This window comes from Protopterus annectens, chromosome 13.part0 (assembly GCF_019279795.1).
Source record: "Protopterus annectens isolate FY-2018-M chromosome 13.part0, PAN1.0, whole genome shotgun sequence".
Lineage (NCBI taxonomy): Eukaryota > Metazoa > Chordata > Ceratodontiformes > Protopteridae > Protopterus > Protopterus annectens.
The window spans coordinates 763,394,938-763,415,344 of record NC_056747.1 but is presented as its reverse complement, the minus strand read 5'-3'; the positions used below and the strand labels follow the sequence as shown (position 1 = coordinate 763,415,344).

The following is a 20,407-nucleotide window of genomic DNA, read 5'->3' as shown; positions in this document are numbered from 1 at the left end:
GTCCGCTAGAATATTCTTTGCATTTCCATTTGTTTATGAGCTTTATCTTTTAGACTGGAAAACAAATTTGCATAGTTTTACAAACCAGCCCCTGACAAATGCTATGGTTTGGGGGAATCTTGAGGAGGAACATCATTAGACATCTGCAGTGAGGTGCTTGAATGGAAGCCTGGGCAAAATTCTCCAGTAGATTTTATACCACACCTTGCATCCAGGAAAGAAAACAAAATGGGTTGTGAAACATAACTTGCAATAGTTATGCATTGTGAACCTGCCATTCAACTAACTCTGTAGTGAAATAAATACATTGTAGCAGGTAGTGTCCTGATCCTTGGATGCCAGTTGGAGTGGGGCCTGACACTTGTATTTCATCTCTGCTCTGACATAAATGAGCTTGTAGTAGGTAAATCCTGATCATCTGAGGTCAATCTGTATGATGGTGATTTAAGGACCCTGCCTGGCCCTTGCTCCTTTGGTCAAACTAATGGGTATATATCAAATACTGGGCAGAGTCCTAATCAGCTGAATTAACAGGAGAGAGATCAGTTAAGTGCCTTTTCACTTAGCCCGCACTGCTGCCAGGGAATGAAGCGAGAAGAAGGGTGCGTAGTTGGTGAGGTCCACCTGAGGGCAGTGAAAGTAGATTAAAAAAAAAGTGGTGACAGACTACAAATGAAGGCACAAGGTTGGGATGAATTCTGTGGAGTGCCTTTTGTAAATAAGTACTAGATATTGGTACTTGCTGTTTTTTTGTCTTCAGTAGTAGCCTGTGTATCAGCCTGCCTGCCAGAGCCCCCTTCATTGATCTGCTATTAGCAAAGTAGTCGGTCTGAGAGTGGCAACCCTCTTGTCTTCAGGTCGGCAAACTACAAACCTGCTTGTACTGTGTCATCATCCTTGGGACACTCAAGTAAAAGTATTTTTGTTTGCTGTATTTTCCTCATGCCCCTTGCATTCAGACAGCATACACACTGCCAAAGCAAGTCCTGCAGTACTGGAATCGAATGTATACTCCCACACAACATACACAACTACAATCCAGTGCACTGTTTGGTAGGACTGATACTGTCCTAATGACACAATTACTGTTATGCCTGTAATATGGCAGATCGTGTTGCATTACAGCCTTGATGCATCCCCCCCACCCCCCGCTGACATGAGTAAGCTGGTTTCAGACACTCACTCCACCCCCCACCCTCCTCCTCCACCTGAATCTCCTAATTGAACCCAGGTCAGTCGGGACTCAGTCAGATCTTTATCAGTGGAAGTAACTGTATCCTCATCTCCATGTTCTGGAACTCCTTGAAAGTGTACTTATTGATGTTATCAAGGTAAAATCAATGAAAATGTTTGGTCCTGAGTGCTTTGCAGAATTTGAGGGGCACTTTCTAACAATTAGCACTCCTGAGATTGGGAAGAGATTTTTTGAGCCAGTTTGGGGGGGGGTGGATTGGAGGTCATCTGACCTGCTGCAGCCTGAACAGAAACAGTGAATCTTTTTTAACTGGTTTCTCTTTGTTTTAGTATTAAAATTTTCACTGACGTGTGTAGGTTGCCCTTCTGCCAGAATAAAATGTAATGTGACCAGCTGTATTTTGCATGGCTGTGTTTTTTTGAGCAACATTCTATGAAGGTCTTCCTGAAATCTGTGCTCTGGAATTGTGTGTCATGTTTTATGTGAACAGTTCTGAACAAGGATCTGATAGGTCATCATTTCCTAATAGGCATTTTGTATGCAAGTTCTAACACAGCAGCATCTGAACTTTTCCATGAAAAGAAATGTGCCATGTTATCCAGTAACAGAAAATAAAAGGATCTGATTTCATAGAGCTCTGGCTACAAGAACTTACAGGATTAATACCACATGCATTTGGACCACTTGATACACACACACACACACACACCTTTTCCAGACTGCTAAACCCAGCTCTCACTTTCCGTATAGCACTGCTATGTCAAAATACTCCAGTTCTTTCCCACTGTAAAAGATTCTGATAATTCACACTTGATGGCTTTAGGATACTTTCAGGGCAGGTTACTTTCAGTTTTTTTCCTTCTTGTTTATCTGTGATGCTGTTTTTCTGCTCTTTTAACATTTATAATTTCCTTCAGTGAGTCAGTTTCTCATCCATGCCTTCCCCTTCAGCAGTCTTGGCTGCACCAAACAAGTGCATCTGTGGCAAACGGTCCTTACAGACAGACTTCTGAAATGCTGCTCTGTTTGGACCCCAACTGTTGCACCCACAGGTGTTTGCCTGAAGGTTTGACACAAGTACAAGATGTCAGTGAAAAGCCCTTCAGAATTGAGTGTCCAGAAATTACAGTGGTTGAAATGAGGGCCTCCTATCTCTTTGCAAGTCTACACAGACACAAGTTTTAATAACTGTATTTTTGTGTTTATTATACCTTGGTAGTGGACTGATCCAAACTGGACACATTCCAGCCACCGCTCAGGAGTTATAGCAAAAAATGGAGAAAGCAGTTAAATATATATAGTTAAGAATTAACATTGTATAAAACTGAAAAACTGTGAATGCAATAATACAGTGAAGTTAATTTAGAAATGGAGGAATACACAACATATACATATTTATAGTGCAGAAAAGGTATCAGCAGGCATTCACGTTAATTTGCTTGCATCTTGTGTTAATGGGGTATTTAATTAATTGCTAAAAGTTAATGGGCTAGTGAGTGTAGAAGATTCAAGGAGGGGTCTTCAGATGGAAATGGCAGGTCTGGTATGTATGGCTGGATTGTGGAGAGATTGGACTAGGAAAGTTGGTAGTGTTAGGACATTGTTTGGGTTAGCGTATGTTACTGAGGCATGATTAGAGCAAGTAACGCTGAGATCATGCTCAAGATCTCTAGCATGAAAGGGGGTGATAGCTGGGTTGTAGCAACCCCCTCTCTAGACCTGAAATGTACACCTTGTAATGCTTTGAAAATGTGTAACTGCATGGCCAAACTGCTTCTTCCAAAACAGCTTGCGTGTTAGCTTCCTTAAGTAGGCCGTAGTTGTGGCTGTACCTCAGACATAAGGAGAGAAGTTACTTTGTCACCACTTCTTTTCACTCATTGTCTTCCAATCTCGGAGTCAGTACTGACAAAGCTAGTTACTAGGCATTTTTTATAAAGTAGCACCCAACAAAATAACTACTCTTTATTTCAGAACTTAAGCTGAACATCTGCATTTCAGATCTTAATATTAATGAGAGACAACAAAACTTGCTGCATCTTGTTGAGTCAGCTTTGCAAAAGAATCCATCTAGAACTTCATTTAAACTAACAGCCAGGGTGCTACAGTTATACTAGCCTCTGTGACTGAAGATTTCTTAGCTAGAATGTTTTTATAGTTTCTTCCTCACTGCAGCCTACAATTCAAAAGACTTATAGAAGCAAATAGAAATATATATATATTTTTTCATGTGGTCTTCCTCCGGGGCCCTTCTCCATTTTGTGTTACACAGATCCCTCATCTGCATTTAGAGTTTTATTTATGGTAGCTATTCCTGTCTAAGATTTTTTTTTGCCTCAGATTGGTAACCTGGTTCCCCTTGGAATATTTATGCTGACGAAGCTAATTCCCTCTCCTGTTGAGCTTAGAGAGTTATGTTCTTGTCTTGAAAGACATTACTTAGTAGCAGCTACCTCATCCAGAGAAATTTCCAAGTGCAAGCCTTGTGTCTGTTCAATATTTCATAAAGAAGAAATTTTATTGTGTACTTAACCCTGCCTTCATGCCATAGGTGGTTACCAGGACAAATTAAATCAGTCAGTTAATTTATGATTCTGACCATGGAGCATGTATCTATTCACTGCATAGATGTATACTGGCAGCTCAGGCTAAGTCCATAACAGAAGATTATCATCTCTCTATCCCCTTCAACAAGGTATGTAGAGGCAAAAAATGTTACTAAACAATCCGTGCCTCTGTAAGTAGCTTTCAGACTGTATTGTCTTCTGTTGTAACAGATGTGGCTAAACCCTGCTGAACTATATCCCTACAGCACATTCTACCAGAACTGCAGCTACAGTCATGGCCATCTTTATATGTTACCGTAGGGCTAGGCCTTCCTTTGTGGCTTTGGTTAATAAGGGAATAGTCCCTTAAGATAACTACACTGGAACATTGAGATGGTGCTCTGTTTGGTCTCTTCCTGAAGCTTGACATCTGAAAACAGGTACAAAAGGCAAGGGTACTTCCTCAGTAACTCTGGCTGTGTGAATAGAGTACTATAAGCTGAAAGTGCCATGCCTTGTTCACTTGCCTTCTTTTTTTACTTTATCTTTTACTTAAACCAGAAGTGAAGTTTTCTAATCAAGCAGTGCATTATAAGAAATGTTTGCTTGCTGAGCTAGTCACAACTATTCCTGTAGTTAGAGCTTTACTCACAGATCCAACACTCACGGATATGTTTATTCAGGTGTAGTTTAAATATCAGTTGTGCCAGGATAACACATTATTGCTGTAGTCAGGAGCTTTTACAAATTGTTAGCAGTCAGCACATATTTCTGTCCTTGTTTTAAAGTTATTTGTATAAATATCTTCTTATTGTGTAAATTGCTGAGTGCAGTGTAAATTAGCTTTAATGAGGAGGCTTTTTAGACCAGTTTGTGGTTTATTGTATCTTTAATCATCCTTGAGTATAAATCACTGTAAATCAGAATTAAATGCAGTAGAAATGCTGGGTCTGTTCCTCTTGGATCCCCACACCTTCTCTCTAGTGGGACCTGTACAATAGGGATGTGTCTGCATCCAGTGGAATACTTGCTTATTTGAATGATGCACACAAAAGAAGTTTACTTGCACCTGTTGCTATCCCTTTTATATTCATTTCCTTGTTGCAGTGGCTTCTGTATGCATGTGTGCCAACATCTGTAACTGACCTTACTACTCAATTCATACAATGTTTGCCATATTGTACAGGGCATATGTGAAGACTGCACATAAGCACCCCCTTTCAGACAGCTTTTTGATACCACTTACTGCCTAGCTTATGCCTATTGCTTTCATTTGTGTTGGACTCTGACTTGTAAGCAAGTTGACTTTGGCAAGATTTGTGTCCCACTAGTATTTGTTGTTGAGACTTTAATTTCAAGGAAGCCAAATGTGTGCTGCACTCCTTCCTGTGGCCCCACCCATTTGGATATATGCCTTTCACAATCACTGGAGATGGGGAATACCTGCATACACAAGGCCAGCACCGTCTATGTTGATATGTATGCCTCATGTATGTGACGGTCACGTGTGCTTAGGATGCCCTTGTGGCGAGGTCCTAAGTTTCACTCTTGATGCCTCCCAAGTTCAGTGTGCATGAATAACTAGACTTTTTTATAATAAGCCACTTCAAATTTCAATGTCACTGTGAAGCTATTGGCATGTAGAGTTTTGCTAACCACTGGGGTTACTGAATTTTTGGGAGGATTTACTCCCATCACCTGCTTCAGTTCTCCATAAACAGGGAAGCAGAAAAAGTTATACTTTGTAGCAGTCTGTAAATCCCTGCAATAATGACTTGAAATGCTATTTTTTGACACACCCCTCCCAACAGCTGAGCAAAGTATTGGGTTTGTAATTAGTGGAGATTACCTTGTAAAGAAACATTAAACTTTAGCCTGGTCTCTATTGCTGTCCAGGTTAAAGTGGAAGACGCCTAATAAATGGATCCTTGATTTTTTCCCCAGTGCCTTTAGACAGTACATAGCAGTAAAATGAGTCAAAGTAACCTGCAATTTAAGACTATCCAAGAAGCATGTTTGTGTTTCATAGAGAGGTGTTACAGGTGTACACAAAACTGTTAGACCTGGCAGAAATACTTCGGGAATTACTCCAGAAATGTGTCTTATGCCTCATTTAAAGTAGCTGTCCAATCAGAAATGTTTCCAAATAAGTGGATTTCCGCTTTAGTGATTGGTAAGGTGTTTGTCTCACTTTCATGAAGTGTACTTTTGCTATTGTTAAATGATGTACTCTTTGTTACATGCCTACTTTGGACTGCACTGTGCTTTGACAAAAGGTTTTGTAATGTGTTTCATTCAGAAGAACAAGTGTTTGTGTGCTCATATATCCACTAATGTTTACATTGTCTGTTTTACAGCAGTTCCTGTACTCTTGGCCTTGTTCTTCCTCTCTGGAGTGACACACTCATCCATTTAGATGGAGATGGGTAAGTGGGCGAGTCCTGTATTTTTATCATCACTAGAGCCCTGCAAGAAACACAAGACCCTAGTGGTATACTTCACATCTGCAACTTGTATTTATTTCCAAGAGCAAAGAATGTTTGAAGTCCTTGTTCACAGACTAGGGATAAGATTCAGAAAATGATTATAGCAATTCGCTAGCAGCTTGATGTTTGAGTAATTACAATCCAGGCATGTTATTATAGCAGCCCTCCTTACCTTGATGTGTCATTACCTTTATCTCTTGATGTTGCTCAGACTTCATGCTGGAGATGTGGCCAGCAGATGAGATCAGCATATGGATGAATAAGAGTCTATTCAGAATTAATTAAAAAAAAAACTCCCATCATTATAGCAGTTCTCCATAGTTGCACAAGGCAAATGCAACATCCACATTGTGCTGTCTGTGCAGTTCTTGCACAGAAGAGTTGGTTGCACCCAAAACAAAATCCTTCTCAGTATAATTATACTGTAAATCTGAGTGTTTAAACATGTATATTCTGCTCGACGGTGATAGCATTATAATGCGACTTATGTATTATTTTTGATCTGATAACTGCTATGACTGCTATGGAACAGACTCCCCATTCACATAAAATAAAGTTCATCCCTGTCCATTTTCAAGTGCAGCTTAGATCTATGGATAGGAAACAAAATATTTACCACAGGACTGCCCCCTTTACTATTAATGGACAGATGCAGCTCCTAAATGCTTTTATCCCATGCATGGGTCTTCTGAAATTATCTGTTGACTAATCCTGTTTTTTCTCATTAGGGGCACTATATTATTGACCATGAGATGGGTAATGCCAATCTATAACCAAATGGGCTAGGTTATTTCAAATACAAAAAGGGAGGTTGGCTTTAATGGCCTCCAAGGGCAGCTGGCATAGTGCTTACTTATGAACTTATTGGAAGTACCATGCGTCACTGGGCTGAGGCTGAATATGGTCCAGTAGGATCAGTGCTCTACCTTGGTCAACAAATCTGAATAAATAAATTAGCCATGCGCCAAAGCTATGACTTTGTGTTACTTATTAGGTGCATGATGTTTTTGTGAGTCTGCTTTTGGGCTTGCAGGTGATACTAAACTAAGCAGCTTGTTTCAGTTACTGGACATTCATGCTTAAGCACATCATCATTATTCTTAGAGGGTATGCAAATCTGGATGCCAACTTTGATGGAAGGCTATTATTTGGGCAGCATATGTCTTTTTGAAAAATCACTTGGCTCCATGCCCCCACCTCGAACTTTGCACACAGATAACCTATATTGCTTTGCTACTGCCATTTTCTGGGAATGAAATGATACTCCTGTCAGCATTTTTTTTTTTTTTTTGTAAGAGCAGTATGTTCCTTAGACTTGATCAATCATTTGATTTTTCTGCTACTAGGGATGATTTCTTTTCGCTTTGATGTCCATTTCTTTCTGACCATTCAACATTAAAAACAGCATTGCATCACATTTCTGAAAAGTTTTCAGCCTCTGTTACAACAGGTACAGCAGGTTTCTTCCGCATTCTGCTGACATAACCTCAATTTTACATTGAGAGCAGCTATATTTGTCAGCATTAACTTCCAGTATTTCTGCTTATTATCAGTTAACAAATATGCCAGTGACATGTAAGAAGCATTTGTGTGCAGCAGCTTTTTTTGACCTGCCTGCTAATAGCTGTTGCTTAATGTGGCTAGTACAGAAGCTGCTTGGCGTACTTTCCCAGTGAATAATTGACTTCCAACCACCCAATGCACTGGTCATCCAATTTACTGGCAACACAACCCTCCTAAATGCCATCCAAGTAATAGATTTAACAATATTTTTGCACCCCCCCCTACACACACACACACACACACACACACCTACTGCAAGGTTGTGTCAGTGGCTGTGCAAACTTGCAGTTTCACTGTTACAATTCCTTCCACTTGTGGGGAATACTGACAGTGTGCCTCTTCATGCTGTCTGCCTGTTTAAAATTAAAGAAAATTTTAGTAAGTCACAGATCTGTCAAAATTTACAAATTTACTATAAGAGTTCAGAGGACATTCACCATTTTTTTAATTTCTTTACTTAACCCTTCCATTGACTAGATTTCTTACCTTCATGAAATGCAGTTTCTGTCTTGAGTTGAGCTTATGAAATATGACTACCAACCTCTTGGCATCTTCTTATAGGAAGGTGGAACTAAAAATTCTTGCTGTTTGAGTAAGTTTCAAAAAGGTAAGATCTAAGCCAGGGCTGGCTGAGCTTCTGCTGACAGAGGTGAACTAGTGAGTTGTTGAAAAACAAAAGGCAAAAGGTCTCTGAAATGCTGTTATAAAGACCTCAATAATGAATGCTTTTCCCCAAGTGTTATGTTTTAATGACATTTATTTAGTATTCAGCTTTTTGCTTGATGGCAGAATTGCAAACTTAGTTTTACTGAATGACTGACAACTGAAACTGCATGCATCAAAATTGCATGTCAGCATAGCATTTTTTACTTGAGTTGAAGTTTCACTGCCTGCATTTTAGCCCTGTACTGTCTGGTAAAATAACATCCGTCATGTTGGAGTGCCATGAAATGTCATGTATCCCATGTATTTAATGGAGAACAAACAGTTCCCACTGCAACACAGTATTGTTTGGAGAAGAGACAGGAAAAAAAGCTAGTGGAAGATCATCACCCTGTTAACTGTGGCACATTGCTTTTGCCACCTGCCTGTGTCTTGTGTTTGGGAGCAAGTTCTATGAGTAATTGTCTATCTGCATCAGTTCTGGGAAGGGTCAAAACATGAAGAATGATGCCATGTTAGAGCATCCTGGTTTGACTTCCTGGTGTTGTACAGTGGTTTATTTCCAAAAGTAATGTTCATGTTTTCTGCCCTGAGCAAGGCTGGCAATGTCTTACATGATGTCGTCACTTTGTTTTAGGCTAAGTAGCCAGTTACATCAGTAGTATTTCCATTGCTGTTGTATAAAAAAAGGCAGTGAAATTCAATTTCGGGAAAAAGGATTGAAGTGTCCCAGGAACGATCTCCTGTCTTGGTAGGATTCTTTTTTGAATTGCCCCAGTGATCTTCTCTTTGATTATTTCCGACATCCTGTTGGCAGAAGCTGCCAGGATACAGCACTGGCTCGTTGGCTTTGCATACATATGCAAAGGACCTGGCATAATTTCATTCTGTCTGGCATAAAGTTACTGTAAAAATGGTACATAATTTTTGGACTACTCATTTAATGAAGCTGGAACATGCATCAGCAGATGAAGGATAAGGGGAAAGAAGAAGAATTGTTAACAAAAAAAAAAAAAAAATGAAGATACTTGTTTTCCTGTTCTGTGTGTTAAAAGTCAAAAAAAAAGAAAAAAAAAAGTAGGCTGGGATATTAGTGTGTGTGTGGGTGGGTGGGGGGTAGGGGATAATGTCTAGCAGAGGCCATGGTTTTTGCTAGGGATAAGAATGAAAAATAGAGGAGAATCCCCATTCGTAAACCTGTTCTGCACATGGCCTTTGCTGCTTGTATGGAGGGCTGGTGATTTCTATGCAGTTCTCACCCCCAGCCAAACAGCACCACCAACATCCAGTTGCATTCGCCATTCTGTTGCCCCATAAGTGATGAGATTGCCCTTGCAGTTTCTTCACCTGCCTTGCCATTAGTCAAACGTATTTACCTAGTCCTCCATCTAGGTTTTCATTGATTGGCATTCCCCTTGACCTTCTTCATTCTTGTAGTAATAATAATAGTAATGCTAATTTAACCAGGTAAGTCCACTGGACACCCGCACTCCCTTTTTGGGGATGACCGGGGAGCAAGGTCTTAAGTGATTTGTTCAGGGTCGCACAGTAGGCAAATGGGGGCTGCAGAAATCAAACCCTATACCACAGTAACTACAGCTCATAGCCTTAACCGTCTCCACCAACTGCCAGGCTTTCACCTAGTGTAGGAGAACCCTCAAGACTGTCTCCATCTGTGCCTGCAGTATTCTGACACTTCTTAACTTGCCCTCACTCTGCTTGGTAAAGGGTGGAGCCTTATGACTCCCCATGTGATCTGGCAGCAGCCAGTGTCTTCTTCCTATCTTGTGAATGGTCACTCACATGGTCTTCTTCCCCCATACCGTGTCTTTAGCCAGCTTCTACACCTCCTCCCCACCAGCAGTTAGCATCTCTGCCCATCTGGTAATCTGTCCCAACCCAGTAGTGTGCTTGGTGTGCTAGTAAGTGGTATACCCCACTCTTTTCCCCTTACCCATAGGCTAATGAAGTGAATGGTTAATGTTTTTGTGATTCACATCTCATTTACATGCAGTGAGTGGCTAAGTTGTTATATCATCCTAACTACATGCTGCAGTGTGCTAGCACCCCATAGCACTGGTGGCATATACCCTCATTTTATTCCTGGCTGCCAGTACTAAGGATGCCCTGAAGTAAGTTTTTGTAGTACCTGTAAACATTTTTCTTTGATCCCAGCCATAATGTTTTTCAGGTGTGTTTAATAAAGACATGTCACTGGTAAGATCTAGAAATTTGAAAAAATCAGTAAACTCACCCTGGTTTGAAGGCTGATGTGTTGTTGTTGCTTCCTTCTAGGGGTTTCAGTGTGTCCACCGATAATAGAGTCCATATCTTCAAGCCTGTTTCAGTGCAGGCCATGTGGTAAGCATTGTTTCAATGTATTGTAATACATTGCTATTTCCTAATTGTAATTGATGTACATTATCAGATATTATGAATGTAAAACAACTTTTTCCCTGCTCCCTATATGGTTGCACATTGATTCCCTGTAAGGAATTAAACCTGAGAGTTTGTAAGAGAACTGTTGCAAATAATGCATATCATGTTGGTGTTGACAGAATTACTGCAAAATGAGTTGCAACACTTTTCCTGTACACAAATACATGTGTACAGTTAAGGAGCTGTGTCTTTAGTCATGTTTTCTCTTGGAGAGTGGGAATATTGTAGTAATTTCCTCACAGATAACATTCAAAACTCTTAACTTTCTGCTTCTGTCAGTTGATGTCCACCGTACGAGTATATTTTTTCTGTGATTTTTGCATGTTTTTCTTTAGTTTGCTGTCCTGCTTTTGTTTTCTTTTCACAACTTTACTAGATGGTTGGGCTTGCCTGTATTCTGACAGTACCAAATTTGAATTGTTTTTTTTTCCAGTGTTCTTAAATTTTTTTTTTTTTACATTACAGCTCACATCTTGCAAATGTGAACCGTAGTGTCTGATCTGCCTTTGCTAGTTCCTGCACCTGGCATGTTCCACTCGGCTTATTTAAGGAACAGAAGCAGTGAAGGAGTTAAAACAAACTGGAAACCATATGGTTTTTATATAAACATTAGTGTTTTATTCAGTTTGTGTACTGGCTCTTTATGGCATTTATGTTGATTATTTCACTGAGGTGGCATGAGGAGTACAGCTTGGCAAGTTGAAAGCATCAGGGCATTGCAGGTGTCTAGAACTTTGAAGAGCCATATTAAAAAGCTGCTAATGCTGAGAGCAAACATTGTGTGGCCTGCATTGCGTATATGGTGTCTGCATTGTCTTTTGTGTAGATTTGCTGGAATACACGATACACTGTTATCTACATTTTTAAGAGGGTGCAGCAGCACAGAGATAGGTGAGCTTGTATGGCATAAAGTTCTTGTTTTGCTATGTAGTAACATTCCAAGGAACAAAAACTAAAGTTCCTATCATGTTATTTAAGCAGAACTATACATTTTTGGCACTGTGGGATAAAGCTTGTTTACAAGTCAGAAATTTTGTGCGGTATAAAAAGTTGAATTTAACTGAAGTGACAGTTGCAGATAAATTGATAGTTTGGGGTTGTTTATGTAGATTTCCCCCACCATTGTCCCTTTTGTTTAAGTAGCTTGAGGACAGCAGAGCATATGTGGTTGCGTCCCTAGGCTTTTGAGGTAGCCATGTGCTCAGCTGATAGCTTTTAGAACGTCAGCAAATATCCTGCTTTTTTTCCTGTTTTCCAAAGTAGCCTGGAAGAGAGGACAGTTTGGAATGCAAGGGTTTTTCATCAGGAAGTCTGTGCGTTTCCAGGATGTCATGTGCAAGACTGGGATATTTGTTTCAGCATTTCCAGAGTGTCAGTCTGAGGTTTGGTCACAAGATTTCTTTAAGTAGAGCAGGAAATGATACGTATCTTGCAGTGATCGTATGCATACATGAGAGCAAACAGACATCATTGCTCTTTATTGTCACTCTAGCCATTTTATTTTCTTTCATTTTGTTGTTTTTTGTAGAGTCGCTCTTAATTATGGGACATTAATTTTTATGCCATATGTGGGCCTTATGCATTCATTGCCACTTTGTTAGAGCTTAGTAGCTTCTGATTTTGCACACTAAATTACTGACACTACAATCTTTGTGTTACCATTTACTCGTGGTTGGACTAAGTTTATGCCATCCTTGATGCCTAAAAAGAAGCTGACACCTGTGATCTTTATTGCTTACTTCATTTGTTTAACTTGTATTCTGGGCTGGCTCCTAAAAATGGGCCATTGGTCATACAGGGCCAGTCTATTCAAAAGACAGAGCTAAAAAGAAATATTAACTTCCTACTTGTTCCTGTTTTATTTTAGGTCTGCACTGCAGAGTCTCCACAAAGCCTGTGAAGTTGCCCGCACTCAAAACTATTTTCCTGGCAGTCTCTTCCTTACTTGGATTAGTTACTATGAGAGTCACATCAACTCCGACCAGTCATGCATCAATGAGTGGAATGCCATGCCGGACGTGCAGTGCCACCGTTCTGACTCACCCGTTTTGTTCACTGACATGTGAGTCACTTAGCAATAAGTACTGTCTCTGTTGTGTATTTTTATTTTGTTTTGTTTTTTACCCTGCCATATGGCTTCCATCAGATGTCATCACCTTGTAGTGACAGGACTATGAAACCAAAAGTTTTAATGAGAACTGAACTGTCAGCAGCACATTAAGTAGCAGGCTACCTTGCAAAATTTCAGAACTGGGAGTGTAAACATCTGTCTTGTCTGAATTCTTAAGTAATTTTTAGTGGATTTCTATGAGAGCTGGAAATGGCATAAAGTTTTGTGAGAGCAGTAATAAAAAGCCTCTGACATGAGTTAAATGTTTAATAACTAATAAATCATTAAAATTTACATTGCATTACCCCCAGTGGGTAGTCATCAGAGGTGTGTGTGTGTGTGTGTGTGTGTGTGTGTGTGTGTGTGTGTGTGTGTGTGTGTGTGTGTGTGTGTGTGTGTGATTTGTCAGGACTGAATTAGGATATAAAGAGGTATTGCATTACTGCGACACCCAAAAAGTGTTGCTGAAATACATTGATAGCTGTTTCTCTGAACTGGTCTTGCCTGAACATTGGGAGGCACAGTTTTATGCAGTGTTCTCGGATGATGGTGTGGAGATTTGATGGTTCCTGTTGACCAGCATTGATGGTATGCTGTATTGTTACTAGGAATTCTTATCTAAGCCTGGTCTGTGAGGCAGATTTCAGAATGCAGCAGGACTGTCAGGCAGCTCACTTCAGGGTACTGAAAGGCTATTTTTACAGTTGACGATAAAGTGAGACACAGTTGAACTGTTGGTATGCAGGCTTGCCTGTCGCCATATATAGAAGTGGTGTAGCTTGTAACACCTTTCCTAGAAAGGTGCCTTGGTAAGGTACAGTTAGACTATTCTAGTTGTGTTTTAGGAATAATAAGAGTCACCTCAGTTGGCAGGAGCTAATGTGGTAACAGCAGATACGTTTTAAAGGAATGCAGGTTTTTTATTAGTATACAAGGGGCACGCTAATATTAGTATGATTTTACATTAACCAGGGTTTGCATCTGTTTGAAGGAGTGCATTTATTATTGTGGTTGTTTTGCAGCGGATCCGAGTGCCCTTTAAGGACAATTTGCAATGACATACTTTTATAAACCTTTTTTTTAACAAACAGTTGAACTCATGTCTCAGGGACTCCAATAGGTTGATATGTCATTGGATAGATAATGTTGTCACTTATGCCTCCCACCTCCAAATGTAAAGGCACACTTAAGAAATAAAGGCAAATATGCTTCTAAGTGTGATTTTTACCTTTATTTTTTATATTTATTTTTTGGATGCTGATACTTTGTAAAAGTGCCAGTTATTATTTTTGGTTGAAATGAATGTTCTTTATCAGTTATACATGTATTTTGTGTTTCCACCTCACTGACGCATCTTAATTAATTGTGCATTTTTAAGTGCAAGTTTTCCATCATGGGAGATAAAATGATGTTGTTAATATCACTTCATCTTCAATATATATGACAGAAGGTAATATGTTATTGATTGTGGTAAATCTGGGTAAATGTTTTAACTGTGGACTACATGAAAAAACGTAGAATACATTTCCATTTGTCCACTGAAGTTGTCCTTCAGCTTTCTTAATAAAATGTTTTGACATCGATAAGTATATATTCCATCAGAGTTTTGATTTGTTTTTTCTCACTAGTAAAGAAAATGACAGAACACAACTATACAAATTATTTAATTTGTTTATGTTTGCCAGGGTGGTGCACTGATCTCAATAGATCAACTTCAGGCATATCTTGGGTGAATAAAACCACAATGGAGTAGATGGCTAAGGACAATTTTTTAGCAGAAAATTATTTACCTTAGTGTGAGCTTCTACACACACAACAATCTTTACAAAAAAGGGGTAAGAGCAATATTTACAAAAATAGTTGCAGCGATGGTCTAAAACCAGTAATGAGCGTACCACCTTTTGTTAATTAGATATGTCCCACTTGGATTGTGACATTTTTTGTCCCACATGGCTGACCCCACTTTGATGGGGGTTGACACCCACCTCCACTAACACAGTTCTCTCTCATGTAAGTCCCTTCACCGCCAGACTACTGGTGATCCCCACACCAGGAGGTTTTGCCATCTGAGAGAAATCCTGCTTTGAGGTTGTTCAAATACGTCTTGTGTAGGTACCTGTGGGCTAGGTACCCTGCCAGGCAAACTCTGAGGCAGGCAAGTGGAGAAGCAGTCACCCTTTTGTGTGGGGATTTTCTGTTGACCTAACTTCCTGTCCGTACATGCTGTAACACTGTGTGTTGGCTAGACTGGGCAATCAGAAGGTCACATCGAGCATGAGTCCTGCTTCTGGCCATAAGATGGGACCTGTCATACTTTGTTCTTATTGCCACCTAACCTGGCATCATATTTTTGGGTTCCATCCTCTGCCAGGACTCATTGGATGTTGCCCAGCACTCTCCTTCCATCCAGGATGGCCATGCCCATCCTCCTTGTCGCTCTATTCATAGCCTGAACTGCTAATCAAACTTATGTCCACTTTGGCTGTAGTTGAGGCTTTATGCCTCTACACAACACCAGAGTGACTATTTTATGGGGGGAATGTTGAACAGTGGCACAGTGTTGTTGCTTCACAATGCTTTGTTTTGTAGTTTGAGTTTCAGCTGGGGTGGCTTCTGTGCAGAATCTGAGTGTCCTTCTTTTGTCCATATGGGTTTATTCCAAGTGCCACAGTTTCCTCCCACTTCTTAGAATCCTCGGGGGAATTAATGATACATATTGCTTTCTCCCACTAAGAATCAGAATTAGTTCCTACTTCTCCATGGCCCTAAATTGGATTATGCAGGGAACTAAAACTTTGTGATATTTTTACTGACAGTTTGACCAGGATAACAGGGAAACTCCCCTACTATTCATTGACAACTACTGAGATCTTAAATATTCATCACAGAGGGATTACAGAAACAACTGAAGGTGGCAGCCCTTCATGCATTAGCCTGTCCACTGAAACCTTTGCACAGGCAAGACTGCCTTGTTTATAAGCTGAGAATCTAGTGCCTGTGGCATAGTGGGTGAATTGTCAGCATTTAGAACTGTAAAATTAGATAGTCGTGGGCTTCATCTCTTTACCTGAAACTTTGGGAATCTCTGTGTGAATCTGCTTCTGTTGATTTCCTACCTTCAGAAGTAATGCAGACAGGTTTTTAAACATTACTCTAATATTGTATGAAGGATTAATCCAGTTCATTACAAAGGTTTCCTTTTGTAATTATAAATGATGAATATCTTTCCACGTTTGCTACAAAATGAATTAGGCAGCCACTTGATTATTCTGTGTTAGTCTTGGCCCTCTTATCTGGAAACAGTGTTATGTATAGTCCAGATTTTTAACTGATTTACTTGTGCTTGAAAACTTGAGAGGAGTGGGATGGGAACAGCTGGAGAACACACTTCAGCATTTCAATTTTTGTCTTTCTGGCTAACTCAGGCATTCATTTTTTAGCCCTACAGAGCGTGAACGCACAGAGCGGCTAATAAAGACCAAACTGCGAGAGATAATGATGCAGAAAGATCTGGAGAATGTTACATCCAAGGAGGTGAGAACTGCTGCAAGTCTTTGACAGTCTGAGAAGCTGTTTGTCTTTAGTAACCAGATGCATTTGTCTTAATATTTAAAATTGCCCGTGGAGTTTGGTTGGTTTGGTAATGGCCTTATGGTCATGCATTATACTGATGCTGCACACAATGTCTAACTTAGATCTGTAGCCTGTGCAGCATCAGTATAATGCATGACCATAAGGCCATTACCAAACCAACCAACCTCCACAGGCAATTTTAAATATTGAGACAAATGCATCTGGTTACTACCGGTGAAATATGGGTTCTGTAGGTCATGAGAGCATTGGAGACTGGAAATGCTGTTGTAACAGTGCAGCTTAGTGGTGGTCTTCCTATGATGCAATACACAATTGTAGAGCACACACTAAAAGGTGGGCTGTAAGGTTGTTCCTGCTTTAAGTGACAAAAGATCTGTGTACAAAGCATGCCACAGTGACCATTTCTTCTGGCATTATGAGCATTATACATGGTAGTGTAAATATACTGAGATTTGATTTTCATTGTCTTAAAAATCAGCCAAACTGATATTAATTTTACTTCTATCTTTGCTTGCTCCCCAAATTTATTGTTAGTGTGCCTTGATTGAAAGGTCCAGCTTATGATGCAGACTGAAGAACAGGAGTACTTAGTGGTAGCTCTGTGTGTGTGTGTGTGTGTGTGTGTGCTGGGGGGCTGCTTTAAAGAAAATAACAGGTGTGCAGGAAACTTTCCCTATGAAAGGTTGATGCACAATGGATAGGAAAAAATGCCAGGTCAGTGGGAAAAAAGTGAAACTCCCTATTTAAGCTTACAGTTATCTCACAGAAACAGTAACTCATCAGATTAGTTGATTGTTTTGCAACAGACTTAATATAGTCAGCAGTTGTCTGTAAGGAAATCAGAGGATTTTAGCCATGGGGTTCCTGTCTGACTCATTTTGAAATTGATTTTGCATTTTGTGTGTTTTTTTTATCCAGTAAACCAGATTGTTGGTTAGTTTTCTTTATGCAGTTGTTATTTGATTTTCTTTTTGTATTTGTTAATTTGTGTATTGAAATCGTACTTGATGAATTTGTGCAAAAAATTGTGTGGAATTTGCAGTGTTACTTCAGAGGCAGTGATTTCCCTTCATGAGAATGTCAGACCATGCTTAACACCCTGTCTTTCTGTGCAGATTCGGACAGAGCTGGAGATGCAGATGGCATACAATTTGCGTGAGTTTAAGGAGTTTATTGATAATGAGATGATTGTAATTCTGGGTCAGATGGACAGCCCTACAGAGATATTTGACCACGTGTTTCTGGTAAGATTTACAAATGCCCAGGTGAAATTTTCAGAAATGTTGTATTTGAAGATGGCATAACCCTTGCTGCTCTATCCCAACTGTTGTCTTCAATTATTAAGTAATGTTCTACATATTATATATTACCTAGCTTTCATATTTGTTAAGGCCTTGTACGTTTGTTAGAAACAGCTGCTTTACCTTTTTACAGGATGTACAGAAAACCATGCTAAAATTACTATTGGAGGTGTTGCTTAGAAGGGTCATCTGCAGTTCTTCAGTCTTACTTCAAAAACCTGCACTCCATTTATTATCAAGCATGCCATCCCATGCCATTTTCTGCTAGGTCAGGTTGTAAAGGGAATATTTTAAAACAAAAAAAAATTTTTTAAAATAAGCCCAACCACAATAAACTCATGGAATACTTTGGTAGTACTTACAGTTAACGTATGCCAGAATCTGCATGATGTCCTTCAAGGATGCATCTGCAGTCCTTACAAATGGGTTGTCCTGTCGTCATGCAGCCCTTCGGTCGGCCGGATTCCAAAGTCTGGGTCTGGCCTCGGCTGGTGTCGCACTTCACCCGACGTCATAGCTGCAGTTATTCGGGTATAAAGGCATCAGCCGACGCCATTTTCCCCAGTCTTTCTTGCCGCGTGGCGCCCGAAGCAGAAGCTGTTCGCAAGTGCCGGTCGGTCAGAACCAGAGATTACTACTACCGAATAATTCTACTACTACCGAAGACTTCTAAAAAGCTAAGTACCCCGTTGGGGACTCTTTCTTGCCTCAGCCGATGTCAGAAAAAGTGAATAACTGTTTAACTTGTGGGAAACAAATACCTCATAAAGATTTCCACTCTTACTGCTTACCTTGTTTAGGCCCAGACCACGACGTAACAGCTTGTCTAGCCTGTGCTTCTTTTAACCGGCGGACGCTTAGACGTCGGTCGGAATTTGCTGAGGAGTTTTTCGGCTCCGATTTTGCTTACATTATGCCGTCGGATCCTCCGACTACGCAAATATCTAAAAAGGGAAAAGGACCGACACTCGTGGTCCGCGGTTTCGGCCGAAACCGCGGTTAAGCCGACCACGAGTGTCTCGGTTTCGGCTGAAACCGAGCAAGCGGTTCTTCCTTTAGCCGAAAACTTACCTCCTACCGAGGCCTCTTCCAACCTAGTGGAATCGGCTTCTGAAATCACACCTGCTCTTGCAGTTTCTCAGGAATTATCTGACACTATTCCCTTGGATATTTCAACCCCTGCATGTGGAGCTGCTAGGCCACCTGCAACCATGTCCATTAAGGCCTTTGCCAGGGCTAAAGCAGCTAAAACTACTAAATCTGTGCCTGTTAAGACTCCCTCTCACAGGCCTAGCTCTAGTTCACAAATGCTTAGTCTAGCAGAGGATCTCATTTCTTTAATCCGGGGATCCCAACCTCAACCAGACAGGGCCTCTCACCCACCTCCAGAGAAGAGGCCTAGAGCAGAGCCCCCTGAACCAGTTTCTACAGATTATTCCTCTGAGGACTCAGATAATACAAATCCTCCAGAGGCTCCTTTCTCCCCTTATGAAGACTCTGATGCTGAAGAGTCCATTCCTTCTGCCTCTCCGCCTGATGAATTTTCCTTTGGGGAAACCTTGCATGCTATGAGGGAACAATTTCAGTGGCAGGGTCAGGATTTTTCAGACTCCAGAAAGAGGCTTAGAACTTTTCTGCATTTACCACAACATAGGCCTTTAGCCATACCTCCAGTCCTTTCTGTTGTAGATGATGCATTTAATGATGCTTGTACTGCTCCTGATTCACTACCTCCGGCCCCTGCTAAGCCCGATAGGTACTACAGGGTCCCGGACACGCATTACCATTTGTATAAGGCTCCCTTTGCAGATCCCGAGACTATCTCCCAGGGACCTAAGGCTGTAGCAGCTACCTCTGCCAAACCCCCTCCCCTCTGAAAGGGAATCCAGGTCCTTAGAGAGATGGGGTAAAAAAGTTTACACTTCTGCTACTCTTTCAGCTAGGGCCTTGAACTGTCAGTTTCACATGATCCAGTATCAAGAATTTATGCTAGACCAGTTAACCAAAAAGCTGTCCTCAGATGAAGCATTAGACAAAAAATCTGTTCAGGAAATGGTACATAACATACAGCAAGTCAGTAACCATTCCTTAAAATGCGGCTATGATGCACTGGAGGCTTCCTTTAGATCAGCCATGACTGGCACAGTTATCAGAAGGCATGCATGGTTAAAAGAGCAGGCCTTACCAGACCATGTCAAATCAAAACTACTAGATGCTCCTATGGACAAGATCAATTTGTTTGGCTCTCCTGCACAACAGGTGCTGAAGAAGATGGAAGAGAAGGCAAAATCTGTCCAAACAGTGAAAGATTTCTTACAGGTTCAACCTCCAAGGTTTAGCAGGAATTGGCCCTCCAAGAATTGGTCCTTTCCAGACTCATCCAGAGATCAGAGAGGCAGGAATAGGCGTTCAAGAGGCAGAAGTCAATCCAGGGGTGCCTACAGGGGACGCCAGTGGCAGGGTAACAACCAGCGAGGTACAGCCACAGACACAGCCACCACCACTACTAC

At 40.7% G+C, this 20,407-nt stretch overlaps 1 protein-coding gene across 3 annotated transcripts in view; it reads left to right on the top strand.

The window, feature by feature from the left end:
• SSH2 (slingshot protein phosphatase 2) overlaps window positions 1–20,407 on the top strand; it is a 1,225,984-nt gene that overhangs the window by 1,142,910 nt on the left and 62,667 nt on the right. For all 3 annotated transcript variants that reach the window (XM_044054469.1, XM_044054467.1, XM_044054468.1), the window contains 5 exons: window positions 6,099–6,167; window positions 10,749–10,814; window positions 12,760–12,954; window positions 16,443–16,536; window positions 17,712–17,840. In XM_044054469.1, coding sequence (XP_043910404.1) covers window positions 6,099–6,167; window positions 10,749–10,814; window positions 12,760–12,954; window positions 16,443–16,536; window positions 17,712–17,840 — 553 coding nt within the window. The remainder of the gene's footprint in view (window positions 1–6,098; window positions 6,168–10,748; window positions 10,815–12,759; window positions 12,955–16,442; window positions 16,537–17,711; window positions 17,841–20,407) is intronic.